Source organism: Puntigrus tetrazona, chromosome 7, assembly GCF_018831695.1.
Source record: "Puntigrus tetrazona isolate hp1 chromosome 7, ASM1883169v1, whole genome shotgun sequence".
Lineage (NCBI taxonomy): Eukaryota > Metazoa > Chordata > Actinopteri > Cypriniformes > Cyprinidae > Puntigrus > Puntigrus tetrazona.
The window spans coordinates 20,358,765-20,377,041 of record NC_056705.1 but is presented as its reverse complement, the minus strand read 5'-3'; the positions used below and the strand labels follow the sequence as shown (position 1 = coordinate 20,377,041).

Below are 18,277 nucleotides of genomic sequence, written 5' to 3'. Positions count from 1 at the left end.
GCGTGTGAAGAAACACTGGCCTTCGGGATAACAAATGTTCAGTTTGACTGTCACGGGTTTTTACAGGTTAGATAAATTACTTTCATATGTAAAAAAATATGTTATTAGAATGTTTTTTAAATTTATTTAAATGTAAAAAAGACACAAATAACATTACAAATATTAAATACATAATGCAAAAAAGCAAAGCAACCTTTTGTCTACAACAGAACTTGAGCATGAATTTGTGACAAATGTCTAACTACAAATCAATCACACTAAAGCCATCCCACCTCAATTTAAAATTTTTATGAAGCGATCATTTCTTCAGTTATTCTGCTAGTGCATATTTATATAAAGAAATACAATAAACACTGTATTTTTTTCTTTTCAGATCTTCTTAGCACTTTAAAACTGTTAATGCTGCACTTGCACAGTGCCATCAAAGAAATTCAAAGGGAAAGACAGACTATGCCTTATAGCATTCATACACACTTTTCCACAGTCTTTCTTTAGTCAGTTTCACATTCTCCTTCATTTAAGAATCAAAGAACTGACTACTCTGGCAGGTCTACTTGATGAAACATCTCCTCCTCCTGGGGTATCTGAAAATCAAATTGATAATGGCAATCAGATAAAAATGTAATATTTTAGATAAGTTTTCGTAAGCTATGGTAGCTATTTTTGGAAATGTGATACGGCATAATATGGCTACTATTTCAACAGAAAACATTTTTTGTGGACAATTTAGAATCTCAATTATTACCTGTGAGTCATCTGCATTCAGTAGAATGATCATATTAGAAGAGGGCACGAATTCAACTGTAAAGCCAGGTAGCCAGTTAGGTGAATCCAAATAGGTGCCCAAAACAAAATAACCCCAAAGGCATGAATAAACACCATCTTCAGAGGAAATGTCTAACATTCTCATTAAAAGCAACAAGCACACATAATAAAGCAGATGAGCTCATGCTGACGTTCTGATTCACTTCACATGTGACCACAGCAACATCAGGGCTATATAAATAATTAATATAAAAAGAGCATCATTTTCATTGTACCATGAAAACGGAAGAGGTGGCTGTGGTATCTGACTGGAGCTCTGTTGGTATTCAGCACAGCAGCTGAGCCCGGACCGAGCGACAGTGATGCCCTCTCCCGCTCATTTCTGGTATGACTGCCACTCACAGACATCCTACATGTGGGACATGACATATCCTGCTCTAGCCAGGAATGCAAACATGACCTGAAAACACACATGGGTAGCAGCATCTTTTAGACCATTTAAAGAGGTTTCATAAGAAAAATTTTCTGATATTTTCCCGCAGCAAATCGTAATGCTTTATTAGTCATCCATTCAGCTCGGTGCTGCATGACAGACTATATTCACGTACTGCAGAAGACTTCATCTAGGGCGGATAAGTAATTACTTGTAACTAATAAATCCTTCTCTATCTATCTAGAATGTGGTCATTTTCATACTTGTGGAAAAGGTGCCCACAGGGCAGTTTGTATGCTGTGTACATCTTTTCCCAGCAGATAGCACATCTGTCATCATGAGATGCCAGCTCTTCCATTGTAGCCACAGAAAACCTGCCAAGAGACATTATGATTTAGGAGGCCCATCTTTTCTCACTTCATTACTGCGATATGCCAAAACAGAGGGACTATATAACAGCTGTTACTTTACTCACGTACAAAAATAAACAATACAGTACAGGAAGAAACTGAGAAAATTCAGGATCGCTAGCATTATGTAGCCTTATGAACTATTAATTGAACCCTTTTACAAAGTGTGATGCATTTCCACATTTACTAACATCATAAACCTAGAAATATTTTTAATTAATAAGTAATCACTTTAATATACACTTACAAAACGCTATATTATATTAACATGGCACCAAATCACAAAAACGCTAACACTGCTTATGAGGGCCAGTGTTTCTAAATCACTGGCAGCGAGTGATTTTTCCTGCATTTGGAAAGGTGTGGAGATTTTTTTATTTTCTGTTTGAGCATATGGTAATGTTTTGCTGAAGTCTCTTATTCACCACTATTTACCCAACTATGGCGAGGAAGGCTTAAAAGGCCCGTAAAACTTACCTCTTGTCCAAAACATTATAAATATGCAGGTAGTTTTTGTGTTGACGTAACCTGCGACGCATTTCCTGAGACAAGAAACGTAACTGTCTCAAAATAACCAAATCAGCCACAGAGAACAAATGATTTCCATAAAGCTGGATAAGAGACAGAGACAAAAGACAAAAAAATGCTATGAAATATATGATAAAATATTAATAAAACAACTAAATATTCCTATTTCAGTGGTTAAAAATAAAACGATCGTCTCACCAGCATGTGGATATGATGCATCATATTTAGGAAAAGAATGCCCAGCTCCATGACAAAGTCTGTGTAATAAATACAGGCCTCTTTATCTTCCCAGGAAGCTTCCTGGATCAGGTCATACAGGTAAAATGCGTACCTGAATGAAGGCAGATGTCATTATAGCAAACAATCAGCTTAAAGCACATATAAGGTATAATGTATCCTATAAATGCATAGAACAATGACATTCCAGTCACCTCTTATGGGTCTTTATTTCAGTCTGTACTTTACTTGAGTTCTGTTAAACTTATAAAGAATGTTATTCTGTTTATAATTCCTTCCTTCTATTTAAAATTTATCAAATGTTTGTTTATGTGTCGATGATAAACCTCACATTGACAATACTCACCGAAGAATGGCATGGCTCGTATATACAGTCACCATGAGACACTGTAAAAACAATGCTTTTTTTAAGTATTTGTATACAGTATTTGAAATGTATACAGTACTTGTTTTCACACGAATATGCACTAGTTCACATGCACACACATTCAAACTTACTTCAACGGCCATAAAGAAGAGAGTGTGCATACCATGGGAAAACCCCAGCAGGCCACATGCTACAGTGAGAGCCCCAGAGGACACAAACAAACACATCAGCAGAAACAACACGAGCATATGTCTGCCCAGAGTCGTGGTGGAGGAGGACGAGACCTATGAAACAAAAACACAATATCATATATTACATTTAATGCACACCGTAACACTAAAAAGGAAATGACAGAGATTCACAACAAAAACACAGTTTTATGACCTTTGCTGTCTAGGTGAAAGCACTTACATGAGGAATGATGCTGATTTGAAATCATAATCTTGTCTCACGCTTAAACTAAACTGAAAATTATTTTAGTAAACACACCTGGGATTCAAGGACTCTGATGCTATTTATAATGTTAACCCTGAAACTGATATGGACTGGGGTGGTCACATGGTAGGTCATCTATGTTATCCACAGTTTCCTGGCGCTAGATTTCTTTCTCTGAGTATTGAGTGTCTGGATATTAACTGAAAATATTTTACTTACATACTCAAAACGGTCTTTGCAGAGCTGGGCCAACAACTGGAGAAAGAGAAGTGTGGAGAACCAAAGACACCACATGGCCAGCTCCCTCTCTGACTGCACATTCAGTACACCAAAGAGAAAGATGGACTTGTGGAATAGAAAGTTCCAGATTTTCTCCTTCAGGTTCTTATAGGAGAAATGTCAAGAACATAAATTAAACGTTCATTTTTGGAGAAACTGAAACATAATTAATTATTCCTTCTTATATGACATTTTACCTGTTTTTCATTTATTCTGACTTCACCGAACACAACAAGCTGGACACATTTTCCCATCAGCAGAAGAAAACAGCACATTGTGTTCACAAGAATCTGAGGAGATGAACAATGTAGCTGCACTAATGTACATTAGATGTGCATTAGGTTGCACTGATGATAGCCAACCCCAAAAAGCTAATATAAAGTATGCACTGTACGCTGTATGAAAACACAAAGATTAAAGAATAGGCAGGACCATGTGATTTGTTTGAATTAATAACTGAGGTTTTCGTACAATGCAAAAATATGAAATAATTTAATATTTTAGCATAACGTAAATGTGTCAAGGTATTAACATAACTTCATATTCATATTCACTCAAAAGTTTCATAGATAAAAAAAACCTTTACATTTTAAAACCGAGTTAATCATGCAGAAATTCAATTTAATGATGCTTCTCTCTTTAGAGTGTTATAAGTTGTTAGTGCATAGATAAGGCCCCCAAAGTTGCAAAGATTAAAGTCTTAAAACCAAAGAGATTAAAAGATATGACTTGTTCACACACTCCTAAAACGGCTTGTTTAAACGAGACCCCACATGTCTACTGTGTGGGTTTATTTTCATTGCCATTTTATGGTTATGCTGTGTTTCATTGTGAAATCGAAACTATTTTCTTTGTGCTTTCAAAAGAGACACAACTAGAAATCAGTGGTTAAACTGTGTTTAAAGCACTGATCCAGGACAGCTCAACACAAATATTAAGATCAGCCTGTGGTGGCTCTGTAGAGAGACTATTAAGTGGGGCAATTTCAACTCAACAAGGACCATCTGGTGCTTCTGACTCACAACCTGTAAATTAGTTACGTTTTCGTTGCTACTTGCTATTCAACCGAAAGTTTTGAGCCGTGTAGTGTTTGCTATTTCTTCTATCATGAGCGCATTGTGCTATGTCGTTACGATACAACTCGACGAGTAAAAAGACTTACGGTAAGGGGCGTAACATTACAGTCACATGATTAAGGCACTCAACCAATCACAACGCACTAGACAGCAGGCCAATCAGAGCTCATCTCGTTTCTCGGAACGAAGAGCTTTGTAAAAACCCACGCTTTTCAGGAAGGCTTGGAGTTACAATAACAGTATGAAAAACCGCATAAACACATTGCATTATACCAAATACACGAAATAATGTTTTTTAGCAACATCATACGAGCCTTTTTAAAATGCCAAACGACTCCAAGAGCATTACACCTTATTTTACTTTAGGGAAAAAAAAGTTTACACGAATTGCGTTTTTTAAATTCTAGCCTAAGTATTCTAAAACCACCGGCATTTAAGTCATTCACTGACCCATATATTTCTGGGATATGTAAGGTTATTTGCCCACTTACCCAAATGTAGAAGCTCTCCGTATCGTGATGCCAAAAAACAGTTGCATATAATTCTTCATTGTTGCCATTGCCATCGCCTGCCCTGCCAGCGGGTGGGTCCTGAGAGAGTTTGTTCGTGAGAACGGTCTGTTTGAACGGATCTTTCGCCTCTTCACACACGTTGTAGATGCATCCTGTCAGTAAATATACACTGAAAGCTGCGTACATTTGTAGCCATGGCCAGGACAACAACACATCTACAATTCTCTGCGGCATGATCACCAACACACAAAATCTACAACAGTTTATGTCTTTTACTGACTATTCATAGTAGTAGTTATACTTTAAGACATAAATTCTCCGTTTCGGTCGTCTTAAGCAGAGTAATGTAAAACATGTCCTTAAGGCAAGACTTCAGCGCTGTCACTTTAAATCAGTTTGCACGGGAGAGGGCGCAAAGATCACACAAAAAAACACAATCGGAATATCGAAAGTGCTTCTTTAAAATCGATTTTCTTTTTGAAATTAGAGTGAATTTAGAAACTAATATGGTCAGGTTACAGGTTATTCTTTTGCTTATTCTTGGCCTTATAAAATGCTTTTGAACATGTAGTTAAGGCATATATTTTAGGCTATCACAATGGGTGTTTTTATTTTATAAGGAAACCATTTATATAGGGTCAACCTATTTTATTAAAGCTTTAGCCAATTCACTAAATATTTGTTTATATGGTATGAGCTATATTTTTTCTGCTCTTTACGCATTCTTGTTCCTATTATTGTACTTTTTACAGTTCCAAAATCCAAACAACTAAGCTCAAGTAATATCAATTAAGCTGGAGTTACTTTACTGTTAATATTGTTTGATCAATGTTAATGCGATGTTGATTTGAAATCACTTTGGATAGCAACTAGGTTATATGACCTTTGACTAGGTTTGCTGTATTTCGTACAGCATAATATTCAGTTTGATCTGTGGAGTCCATGAAGCTAGTTGTGCTCAAAATTAATTTATGAGGTCACATACATACTAAAAACATACATGACATGTAAGACAACTTGCTGTGCCAAATATATATGCTACCTGATATGATGAGATCATGCTTTCACAGTAGATGCTAAAGAACTAACCAGGAAAAACAAACTACAGTTCATTGCAGAGCTCTCGCCTCCTTTTTCTTTTCTTTTCAGCTCATCTTTTTCTCTTTCAGAAGCCATTTTTATTTATTAATTTGTTTTTCCTTCACATTTCAGATCCACCAAGAGTGCAACCCTCTGGAGGTATATTAACGCATGTATTAAAACAGCAATACAATTGCGTGTGGGTTCCTCTTGGAGCCAAACACCGGTCAGTCTGCTCTTAAAGAGTCACAAACCACAACACAGAAAACTACTGCAAACTACTGTATGGCCCTTAATAGAATAGTCAGTTCAGTGGACAGAACATGTGCATATATTGTTTGTAATTTGTAAATATTATAATCTGTCGTCTGGTATAATTGGTTGGTATTCTAATTCAGTTTAATGTCAGCCTTATCTGCTTTTTCCATGCATATGTGATGACTGAGAATTATATGCTCTACCATTTAGAAGTTTGTGGTCAGGAAAACCTTTATGTATGTATGTATGTATGTATGTATGTATTTATTTATTTATTTATTTATGGCAGTGAATGTTTCATAAAAAAGAATATGGAATCGATCATGTAAAGATAGATCGAAAGAGACAAATAAATAAATGCACTTTTACAAAGAGCCACAAGGTGGTAGCATCTAGTCAACAATAGTCTTGTGAATTCCTGTGGATTCATTGAAAGCTGTCTAATTGCATAACCAGTGCTTTTGACTTTATTTTGAAGATTTTAGTATTTTACTACTATGACATGTGATGATCATTTAAACATATTGTTAGCTTGCTTGCTAATTGTTATAGCCTATAATATGTGAACAGAAACAAGAGCATCAGTAGGCTATCAGATTACACGATCATAATTGTATTACTAAAATTAGCTCAGCACGTTAATTAGTAAGGGTATCCGCATACATAAACAAATAAAAATACAGAGGCTAATATTTAGCGGGTGGGTTGGTTTCAAAAATAAGCGATGTTAACTAAGTTGGCTTACTTTGCACAGTGCACTCATTAAATTGTGTCTTTTGTCAAGTTCTTTTGTTGACATCCGGTGGAAATCTCAGGGCAAGAACCAAATCAGACATAGCCGACGAAATAACGTGATTAGACGCACAAAGCTGCGATCAGATTTCACACAGACAGATAAAACGTGACCGGCCATTAAAATGACCTCTTATATAGTGTAAATGCACATTACATAATCGCGTATAATCATCCGAGGCACTCGGCAATCGCCTGCATGTGCGGCACACTGCATCAACAGCGCCGGCCAAGCCTGTCGAGCTCCGCGACTCATGTTAACAGGCAATTAATCAGCCGCTTGATTACAGCGCGCCGCGAGCTCTGAACTCGACTGAAGGCGATTGCGACGCCGCTGTGCTATGCCATTCATCAACATGTGACAGAAGCAACAAAGGCTTGAGCTGGAATGGAGCGAGATGTTTTTGATTAAACGCTTCCAAGGAGATGAACCAAACAAACGTTGCCATGAACGAGTGTGTTTGGTTACAAACACTCAGAGGGCAGGGGAAGGCTGTCGGAGCCAGGTGCCGCTGTTTTGTTTGTGTGTGGTGCGGTTGCCACGGCAACAGCGAGACCGGCGTCTGTCCCTCAGGAGAGACTTTGGACAAATGGACCGGTGTTCCGTAAACACGTCGTGTGTAATGCTGGATAAGATAGTAAACAACTTTCTTACTGAGTATCTGGTGCTATTTGTTTATTTTAACGGCAGTTTTTACTACTGTATTTTTTAGAGGTTACTGTGGTTACAGTGGCACTTTTTTGTTAGTTTTACGAGAGGCAGCAGAAGCTAGCAGGTGCAACTAGCTTTTTTTGCTCTGAGTGCTGAATAAAGCAAAAAGGTGTCTGACCTTTACAAAACCAAAGACCTTCAGTACAATTTTAGTGACGTAAAATAATTTTGCTTGGCACATCATTTTATTAACGGCTTTTAGTGATCCCCAATGCACTGACCTCTAGTCGAAAACCCTAGTTTACCAGAATATGTGTTTAATCTATTTCATCTTTATTTCAACTAGTAGTTATAGTAACGGTGAATAGAAGTAACTACACAGACTCAATATTTTTAGTTGTCTGTTTCAGTATTGCACCTCACCAGAACAGTTTTACTGTTGCTGCAGAAAAAAAAAAAGTTGTGTATGTATTTTATTTGTTATTTAAAATAAAACAGAATACCAAACAAAAACAGAGAACTTAAAATAAAACACACCAAAAGTTATTTAGTAATGGTTTATACAAAGGCAGTTTCCAGTTTCAGTAACACAGTAAGGTAACTTAAACAAAGATATCACAATGATTTTTTGGAAATAATAACAGAAGGGTAGCTAATACATACATAAAGCTGTTTACCATTATCCTTTAGAGAATGACATTTAAGTTTAAGCAATGAATATTGTAAGATTTTATTGACAGCAATTCCGTTGCATCTATACACACATGTTGGAAGAAACAAGTCTTCCTCTGTTCTGCTAGTCCCCTCCCTGAAGCAGTGTGGTGTTTAGATGCACCTTTTTTGTAGCTATTAAACAGCAACATAAAAACTGAAACAAATACTTATCTGTTTCCCCACCTGAAGAGTCGTCTTTATGCTTGCTCTTTGAGATTTTCACCTGAAATCATACATACAGCAGGGGCTGGTATCTGCACGAAACGAGTGAGACCAGTCCTCACCAGTTCCTCTCTTACCCTTCTGTCAACTTTCTAACGAAAACCGACTGTAATACTATAATAAATGTTCTTTATCCTTAAAGAGAAACATTTACAACACTTCCTGTGTTACACTGCATAGTGGCTGTGTGATCTTGCAGGTCAAAGTTCAAGTTTGACTTTGGTCCAGACCTAAGTGCTGATGAAGATGAAGCTCAGGTGAAGCTCGCTGACGTGGAGACAGCGGGGCCTTACTTGGCCTTGGTCTTCTCGTCGTACGTCCCAGCGTTCTTGTAGGCACCCACGTAACCCGTGTGCTCCACGATCTCCTCCCTGCCACCTTTTCCTTTGCCTTTCCCACTCTCATCAAAGCGCTCCTTGTGAGAGCCCGTATATTTAGATGTGTCGGTTAATCGATCCACGGCAGCGGTTTTTGCCACTTTCTAGAACGGTTAAACAAATATTGATAATGTTGATAATCGTGACATCAGATGTAAAGAATAAAAATGAAAACTGAACTAGAAACGTGCTTTAGCAACCCAAATGACATTTTTATTTAACCAGATTTGTTTTGAGCCTGCCCCAGCAGAGATTTTCTGCATTGAATGAATTTCACATATACATCACGTATTCTTGCAACTGGTTTTGAACTTTTAACTAGTTGCCAGGTTTGATTTATTGTTGTTTGATTTGTTACTGCCCTCTAGTGCTGAACTGACTGAGGAATGATGTAGCAGTACCTTGTTAGCGTTTCTCAATCCTGCTTCTGGAGGTCAACCAACACTATTAATTTTAGCTGTCTTGTTTTATTTGACACATCCAAATGAGTTCACAGAAAGCTCTGCAACTACAGATGAGCTGAATTACGTGTTAGATACAGGAGACATCCAAACTGTGCAGTGTTGATGGAGCTTCAACAACTGCTTGCCAGGCTTGTTTTTTCTTAGTTCATCTTACATTTTAAATATTCATGCAATACCCTTCTATTTCTGTCACATCTAAGATTAATTTTATATGGTTGATGCAGCCTAGTAACTAGATGAAGGATTTCATTATGAGGATAAAATGACAAACAAATAACCTTTCTGTCTCGTTTTTTTAAAGAAGTCTTTTTTTTCTTTACAATAAAGTGTCATTTATTTATGATGGCCAACCTGAACTTTCAGCATCCTTCAGAAATCATTCTAATATGCTCAAGAAATTTATTGTATACATTATGATCAATATTTTGTTTATCAATTGAATGCATCCGTGCTGAATTAAAAAATTTGTTTCTTTTGAAAAAGAACCCAAAATATTGATTTTAAATGTTAATTTTGATGTCATCATTGTGTTCAAATGGTTGACTTACCGTTACACCAATGTTGGTGGGTTCCTTTCCCTCAATTAGCTTATGTATAGACTGCAGTGCCTCTTCTTTGCTTTGATTTTTGAACCTCTTTGGTGCCAGTTCTTCTAGAGCTTTCTGGAACTCCTCGTATGTTATGACCCGAGATGTCTTTGCTCTAAATAATGATAAATATATGATTTTCAACTTGTCTGTTCTATTGCCAGTACTGCACAGTTATGTTTTACATGTTACATGGTTTAGTCTATGAAAATATTGTTAATATTTACAATATTTCCTGTTTTACATTTTATATGGTTTATTTTACATGCACGGTAATATTTGTGTATATATATATATATATATATATATATATATATATATATATATATATATATATATATATATATATATATATATATATATATATATATATATAAAGACTGTTCAAAGTCTTCAAAAGGAGAAATGCTGAAAAACTCACTTGACTTTTGTGAAGATGATATCTACGTCAGTGCTGGTGACATTCTTGCTGTCAATAACTTTGCAGTCTTTGCATAGTTTAGCCCAGTTTTTCCCGTTCATCTCCTTTCCAGTGGCTTTGGTGTCACCATGAATTGCAAACTTCTTAAAGGCGCTCAGAAGCTCGTCCATTTCTGTGCTTTCTGCCATATTGGGTATTCTGCCAAACAAATAGTAAGACTATGACCTAATGGAACTATTTCCTAAGAAAAGGTGTATTAATTGACCAAATAAGACATCTGTAATAGTGGCGTGGTCAACTGGCATTACTGAAGCCTTAATGACGAAAAGGAAGACAGAATACCGCAGTACACTCAAAAAAGAAAGATACACTGCATTATTGTCTAATAGAAAACTTAGATGTGTATTATACTGTATACACAAATAAAGTCTACAGCCTCAGGCTGTACAGATAGAGTTGAGACAACAAAGACAACAAAACAACCTTCACTCTGATTTAAAGGTTCTGACTGATTCAAGTCATCTGCATTATCTAAACTATCCTTTGATCTTGTCTTTGAGATATGTCACTAATGGTCTTCTTATTGCAGAGTTTTGGCAGGCAGCTTTAGCAGGTCAGCTTCTTTTCCATTGCGTTTTGCATGGCCTGAATGAATAAAATACTAATTAAAGAACCAGCCAAAAGTAACACATTTGCTGTGTGTGGAGCAACAGAGCCTGATTTCAAATGTAAGGTCTGTAAGGACTGAGCTAATGAGATGATTATCAGTTCTCAGCAGACTGCTAATTATTCACTTTGGAGCACTGCTCAACAGACAAAAACACATTTCCTAAATATTTGCTGTCATTTACCTTCTTTTTTGACGGGTGCACTTTAATTATGATTAGCACTATGAAATCATAAATTTTTACATTGTTGTCTTATGATTGTGAATGACATAAAAGTCTGGTAGTAGGTGATTCTCGGTCGTTTAGTGTATGATGCCCGGTATTTCCTCTGAAAACATGTACAAAGTTGAAAAGTGTAGTACACCTAAAGTTTTAAATCTGTTCACATTTTAAATGCTAAGTAGTATAGGCTACCCCAGCCTTCAATGACTTCACTGATACCTTCTTTTGTATTAATGCTATAAAAGGGACCGTACAGAAATGAATATTAATTAAATGTTTGCTAATACAAATTACAGCCTCAATCATGCTAATATGCAGGCATAAAATGACAAATATAAATGGATTGTTGAGCTTAAAGTACAAGAATGCATTGTTTCTGTACTTGCAGCTGCATTAATTCAAAACTCAATGGATCTGTGGAAGTGTTTGGATAACGTGGAATTTCAGAAGGAGGCCGATTTTAGGCGTTCTTGGTGCGTCTGCACAGTCCAGCCATTGTCGATGGAGGCGAGAGTAGGTGTGTGTATGGTCTGATGTGTCTTGGAGTTATTGTGGAATGTTTCGGATGGATGTCAGAAGTTTGGCAGCCAATGGCTCATGGAGAGGTGATGAGTGTAAAGCAGCAGTGGGTGGGCTTGCCCTGGCTTCAACTCCAGCTCTCTCAGCCATCTGTAGCCTCCTCTGAGCTCATGACTCGAGTGGTGCATCAAACAGTCTCTTACACTCTTACACATACCAAGGCTGCATTTATTTGGTCGAAAATACAGTAAAAACAGAAAATGATGTGAAATATTCTTTGATATTGATATTATACATATTTTTGAAGACGCAACTTATTCTTCTGATGGCAAAGCTCAATCTTCAGCAACCGATTACTCCAGTCTTCGGAGTCACGTCATCTTTTAGAAATTATTCTAATGTGCTTTCAATTAGAGTTGAAGACAGTGCTGCTTTGCAAAAGAAAAAAAAGTTACGCAGATTAGTTATTTCCAATTTGTCGAGGTGAATGAGTCCAAATATTGTTGCACCACGTTGTAATCATCGCTGGTTTGTCAAAGAGTTCTTCAGTCGCTGAACCGTTAAAGTCATCATGTTTAACATGTTGCATGTGCGTGCAGCGCATTTCCATAATGCAGTGTATAAGGGATCGTGTGTGAGCTGCTGAGGTTATTCCCACACAGGCGGCCGAATAAAGACATCATTGTGAGCGTGAGCCTCACCCTTATAACACTCATGCAAAGGCAGCCGTCCACATAAACACACACTGCCCTCCTCCCCAGAGATCCCCTCACTCAGGACAAGACTTTGTGGAGGTGTCCATGGAAACCATTGTATTAAGGAGGGAAACAGAGACACATGTACCCACCCATCCAGACAAAACACACAAACAAACAGTAGACACATCATGTTCTGAAGACTTTATGAGCAGATCGTAATCATATGTTTCAGACCCAGAGTTTTATAGCTAAATCTTGTCTGTGGTCCTGCCCTCGGGATACCTGTATTCCCCACACAACATGTTTCTGTGCACACACTCTGTATTTCATACTAAAGTATAATAGATTTTAATATATGATCATCACAAACCATGAAAAAGTTATGTTTTATAGACAACTTAATGAGTGTTTACTTTCTGATCAGACAGACAGCAGCCCTGTAATTAACCTGATGATGTCAGCAGGGTTTTGTTCAATATTTATAAAATGAATAGCATCCTCATGTGCCAATGTGCCGCTGGGAAAGCATCATGCAGTATATTTAGCTTATGTATAATTGCAATCTAAATAATTTTAGTCAGTGGCAGTTGTAATTATCCAGAGTGAACATGATTTCATCTTTTGGCACTTGATGACACTTAGTCAGGTTGCAGATGTTGCAGTCAGAACATGTTACTACTGTCTGTTGAAAACTTTCAATTTGTATTTTTTGTAATTACTATTATTTAATGTTTTTTGTTTTGTTTTGTTTTGTTTTGTTTAGTTTTTTGCATTTTTACCCATTTGATTTTATTTTGTGTATTCATGACCAGCAGGAGAGAAAAACACCAACGAAAAAAAGTTATGAAGGGTAATCCAAATAACACAGTGTCTCATTGTAACGAATGCAAATATAAGATTTGTTTAGCTAAAAAAATATCTGTAGTGTGTGTTTTGAAATGATGCAAATATAAGATTTGTTTAGCTAAAAAAATATCTGTAGTGTGTGTTTTGAAATCACGCTTTGTTATGTCAGCTTATGCACCGACTTCACATTTTACTGTGCAGCAATATTTATAAACAGCGTGCTTCAATATGCAAACCGCAGCTGCTGATGCATGTTGTATTATGGGTCTATATGATGTTATTTGTGCATGCATATAGCTATTAAGATGAGTGCATGCATGCATGTGCATTTGTATTTGAAAGACATTCTCTCACATTAGTATGAGTGAAATTGCTCTTACCTGTGCTACTGACTCCAGCTGTTGGCAATCCACACACACACACACGCTCCCAGGTCTGCACAACTTCTGTCTCGTTCCGCTCTCTCTCTCTTTCTCTGTCTCTCCTGTTACTCCCTTCTGAAATGGGCTTTAAAGGCTGAGGGCTTGTTATCATCTGTTTATTCCTGTATCCATGGAGACGTCCTGTTTAACATCAAGGGATGGCAATAAAAGAGAGAGAGAGAGTGTGTGTGTGTGTGTGTGAAAGAGAGAGAAAGAAAGAGAGCCTACTCGAGTTATAGTGACCAGGGTCATTTATCAGTCGGGCTGAACTGGAGGCTTGAGCATAGCAACATAGACACTTCAACTCTGTCCTGGGTGGGGCATTTGAGTTTTATTTGTGTTTATCTTCTGGTTTGGCTGTGTTCATATGTAAATGCTATTCATTCAGCAAAAGAGGAGAACAAGTAATGTGATTCATTCAGCACTACAGTACATGCATGTGTTAGTATGCGCGTGAAAATGCTCATCCAATAGTGCCTGTGTGTGTGTCTATACTTAGCGACCAGATTTGTTCGGAGTAGTTCTCAAGTTCCCAAATCTGACAGTACTTCCTTTTTAAGGACGTTGGGGAGCATTGTCATTTGTAAAAAATTATATTAAGGCTGAAACTAGAGGCTAGGTTCAAGCAAACTAAATGAAGGGAGAAATCTGATATACATTATCAGTCATTTCACCAGTAAAATAAAAATACATAAATATATGCACGCAATATATATATATATATGAAAGACATCATCAGAATACTCCATCTGTGGATATCGGATGGCGATTATTTGAAAATAATCCCTTTATGGTGAAATGATTGGTCTGTTTGGCTTAATTTTCAATAACTGACTCTTCATTATTCTTACTATGTAGCTTCTCCTTAGGTGTAGATGAATCTCGCAGAGGGCCATTCTGAAGATGGCCAGAGCGGTCTGTTTTCTTTTTCTCTGCTCTTTCTGTCTTTTTCTTATTTGGCACCTCTCATTCATCCACTGAGTTCATATTTTCCATGGTTGCCCTCACTGTCTGTCTCTTTCCTCTTGTTGTCCAAAGAACAAGAATTAAGATTCAGCAACAGCCTGGAGCCAAATGTGATTCTGATAGGAGCTGTACTACTTATTATGTATTATTCATGTTTTAAACCTTTTTTTTTATGATTGATACAACATGCAGGTCCAGTATTTATAGACACATATATGCAAAAACATCAAAACAATTTTTTTTTATAACATTAACATATAACAACTGTTTAAACGAACTGAATAATTCCGGCAGTATAATTGTGAATAATTGTGCTCAATCATTTGCCTTGCCAGTTCTAATACAGTACATCAGACTGATCAATTTGCCCTTCGAAAAGTGTTTGCTAAATGCTGACATTAACTCCTTACACACACAAAGAGCACTTTTGTTCATTTGCTGAATCATGGTGCTAAAAGATTAACTGTTTCTCTCTATGATTAGCTTCACATTCAGATGTTTTAAGAGAGGTGTGTTTGAACAGCTCTACATTCATCTTTCCACAGCAGTGCCACTGTGTTTTGAAGCCCTGGCATCTCCTTGCTGCAAACGGCATTTGTATTCTGCGATATAATACAATAATCTCAAATATGCTAGATTTATTCATAAATAAGCAGTCATTATGGTAGTTAAAACCTCAAGAGCTATGTATTTTACAATCATTATTTGAATTTATAATTCATTTTTTAATTTCAGTGTTTTCTGAAGTATCATGACAATCCAAAAGATAGAATGATTAAGTTTGTAAGGTGATGTTCTTTCACAAATCATCAGTACAGCATTTATCCTCTTCTTGGTCGTCCAGCTAAGTCACATGCACCGGTTCAGCAAATACATTGTGGGTATGCAAATATTTTGAGTATTTATGTGAGCGTGTACTTTAAGAAGCTCTCTAAAGAAACTTTGGAGTGTTGCCATTCCAAATAGTGATCTAATGAAATGATCGTTCATCACTCACTTGACCAGATTATATTACAGATGCCTCCAAAAGAAACAGCATTGAGACTTGCTATGAAAAAGGAAAACTACATACCACGGCAATACATTGGGTGTGTGGTGCATGTTTAAGAGAAAGGGAACAAGACATTGTGTTCATGTAATCGAAGCCATTAAAAAGCGAGAACCCCTTTGTTAGAATTAAAGACACCATTTTATTTCTAAAGGCACTTGCATGAAGAAAAGCCATCAGTCATTATTGAGAAACAAAACTCCCGTTTAGGATATTTAATAGTTATTAAAAGCAGTTGTTTTTACTCTGACCCTATAGTGGGCTCTTAGCAAATTATTATTATAATTTAAAATGCAACAAATCACAAATATTGCCCTAATTTCTACTTTTTTAATAACTACTTTAAGAATGTTTAACCTTCTGTAATCTCAAAATTATTTTAAAAAATAATAATAATTTTTTAGCGGCGCCCCCTTTTGAAAGCGAAGAGCCACTGCATTCACATCTCATTTATGAGATTAAAACAGCACGCGTTATTTTGTATTTTAGCTTTGAGAACAAGAACTCATGCACAACATGAGCTTTAAATGCCTAGCCAATAAACACCCATCCATCCTACACTGCACTGAAAATCGTTCACATCCTGAAATCCTCAGGAGCACACTCTGTTATAGACATTATCTTTTAATATGGAAACATACTGGGTTGGATTATTTCTTTCTGTAAAAATAATGATTTCAAACCTACAGATGTGTGACATGCACTCATAGCCCTATTAAGTGAACTTTTATGTTTCAATAAAGTGTTGAGTGATGTCTGTTACACATTCAGCGTCTAAGACACACACTGTATATCTCTTTGACCTTTTGATGATTGACACATTTAGTGGGTGTATGCAAGTTGTCCTGGAAACACTTTGTTGTGATATCAAACTTCTCACAGCAAAATGGTGCGCAGAAAGTGAACGGTCCAGTATCTGCCGTAGTATGACTTTTACGGTGCACGACATGTCAAACAAACTAAACCCTCGCATACAGCATTTCAACACATCAGACGGGACGTGACATGAGTTTACCGCTGAGTTTCAGTTTTACTCTCTCATTCTCAGCACCTCTTTATCACCCTTATTTAAACACGCAATACATCAGTTTTATACACACTATTTAAAGACGTGAACGTTGACCAATGAGAAGTGGGTCTAATCATCCGTTTGGAGTATTTCATCATCCTTACTCTATAACCGGTGCGCATGTGATGAAGTGGTTTGTTTTTAGGCTGCCGCAATCCAAATATGTCATCTTCCTTTTCTCATTTGCTTCATTTACTTAGCTGCTTTTCTGTGTAAATGAATGTCTCTTGATTTTCAGCTCATTTAGTGCTGTGAAAGCAGAGGAATCCATGACCAACAGGAAACAGATGTGCACCTCAGAACAAAAGGTCTAGGGCTGCTGGTTTCTGCATGTGAGCCTGATTGTGGTTATTCCACCAATCAGCGTTCGTTAAAGGTATACTCCACCCCAAAATGAAATATTTGTCATTAATCATCGACCCCCATGTCGTTCAGAGCCCCTAAATGCTTCGTTTTGTCCTCGGTACACAATTTAAGATATTTAAGATGAAAACTGGGAGGCTTGTGACTTGTTTCGAAGACAAACAGTGCGTTTACGGGTTTGACACTACAATGAGAAAAATTTCATTTTGGGGTGGAGTATCCCTTTAAGGTAGCTTATTTCTGAGTGCGTTTACTTTGTTTTTCGATAGTCTGTCTGCGTGACTATTGCAAAACAAAGTATTACATCCATCTGTCCAACCATGATCGCTGGTGTCAACAACAACGCTGTGATTTAACGAACACAAGTGGTGGGAAAATCAGAGAGATGTGTGGGAGCCACTGGAGGGTCAAACTAAAGGCATCAAACACTCACTTCATATTTCAGCTTTTGTTTTAACTGTTGTCATGGAGACGATTGCCGCTACCATAGCTTATTTTCTTTCCTTTTTTCTGGTTAGGGCTATAGATGATGAGGTCACCATTGGAAATGAATGAAACAGATTGAGAGACATTGATAAGTGAAAGGACACACAGTTCTGTTTAACCAATCTTTTCCTGTCAGACCTATCTCCGCTGCTTTGGGGGCTACTGCTTATTTATCTGGACTGAATTGAAGTAAACCTATTTAAATATGACATGAGGGTACATGGCGAACTTTCAGAGTCATCAGGTTTTTGTTCTTTTCACACTACATAACCGCCAATGTCAGTTTTTGTCACACATTTCATACAACAAGACCTGATCGCAGAAAGGTCTAGATATTTATTCTGCTTTTTTTCTGTAATAT

General features: G+C 37.0%; 2 protein-coding genes across 2 annotated transcripts; both read right to left on the bottom strand.

Moving 5' to 3' along the window:
• Window positions 1-126: 126 nt before the first annotated feature.
• amfrb (autocrine motility factor receptor b) lies at window positions 127-5,431 on the bottom strand. Its single transcript, XM_043244166.1, has 11 exons — window positions 5,022-5,431; window positions 3,652-3,744; window positions 3,395-3,559; window positions 2,872-3,024; window positions 2,720-2,760; window positions 2,335-2,467; window positions 2,086-2,219; window positions 1,462-1,572; window positions 1,041-1,225; window positions 746-801; window positions 127-584 (listed from the first exon to the last, which is right to left on the bottom strand). The coding sequence occupies exons 1-11, from the start codon at window positions 5,274-5,276 to the stop codon at window positions 537-539; spliced, it is 1,374 nt and encodes a 457-aa protein (XP_043100101.1). The 5' UTR covers window positions 5,277-5,431; the 3' UTR covers window positions 127-536.
• Window positions 5,432-8,367: 2,936 nt separating this feature from the next.
• On the bottom strand, window positions 8,368-14,233 carry tppp3 (tubulin polymerization-promoting protein family member 3). The gene is made up of 4 exons (XM_043243067.1): window positions 13,943-14,233; window positions 10,610-10,807; window positions 10,150-10,303; window positions 8,368-9,241 (listed from the first exon to the last, which is right to left on the bottom strand). Exons 2-4 carry the CDS (start codon window positions 10,795-10,797, stop codon window positions 9,050-9,052), a joined length of 534 nt encoding a protein of 177 aa, XP_043099002.1. The 5' UTR covers window positions 10,798-10,807; window positions 13,943-14,233; the 3' UTR covers window positions 8,368-9,049.
• Between the last annotated feature and the right edge of the window lie 4,044 nt (window positions 14,234-18,277).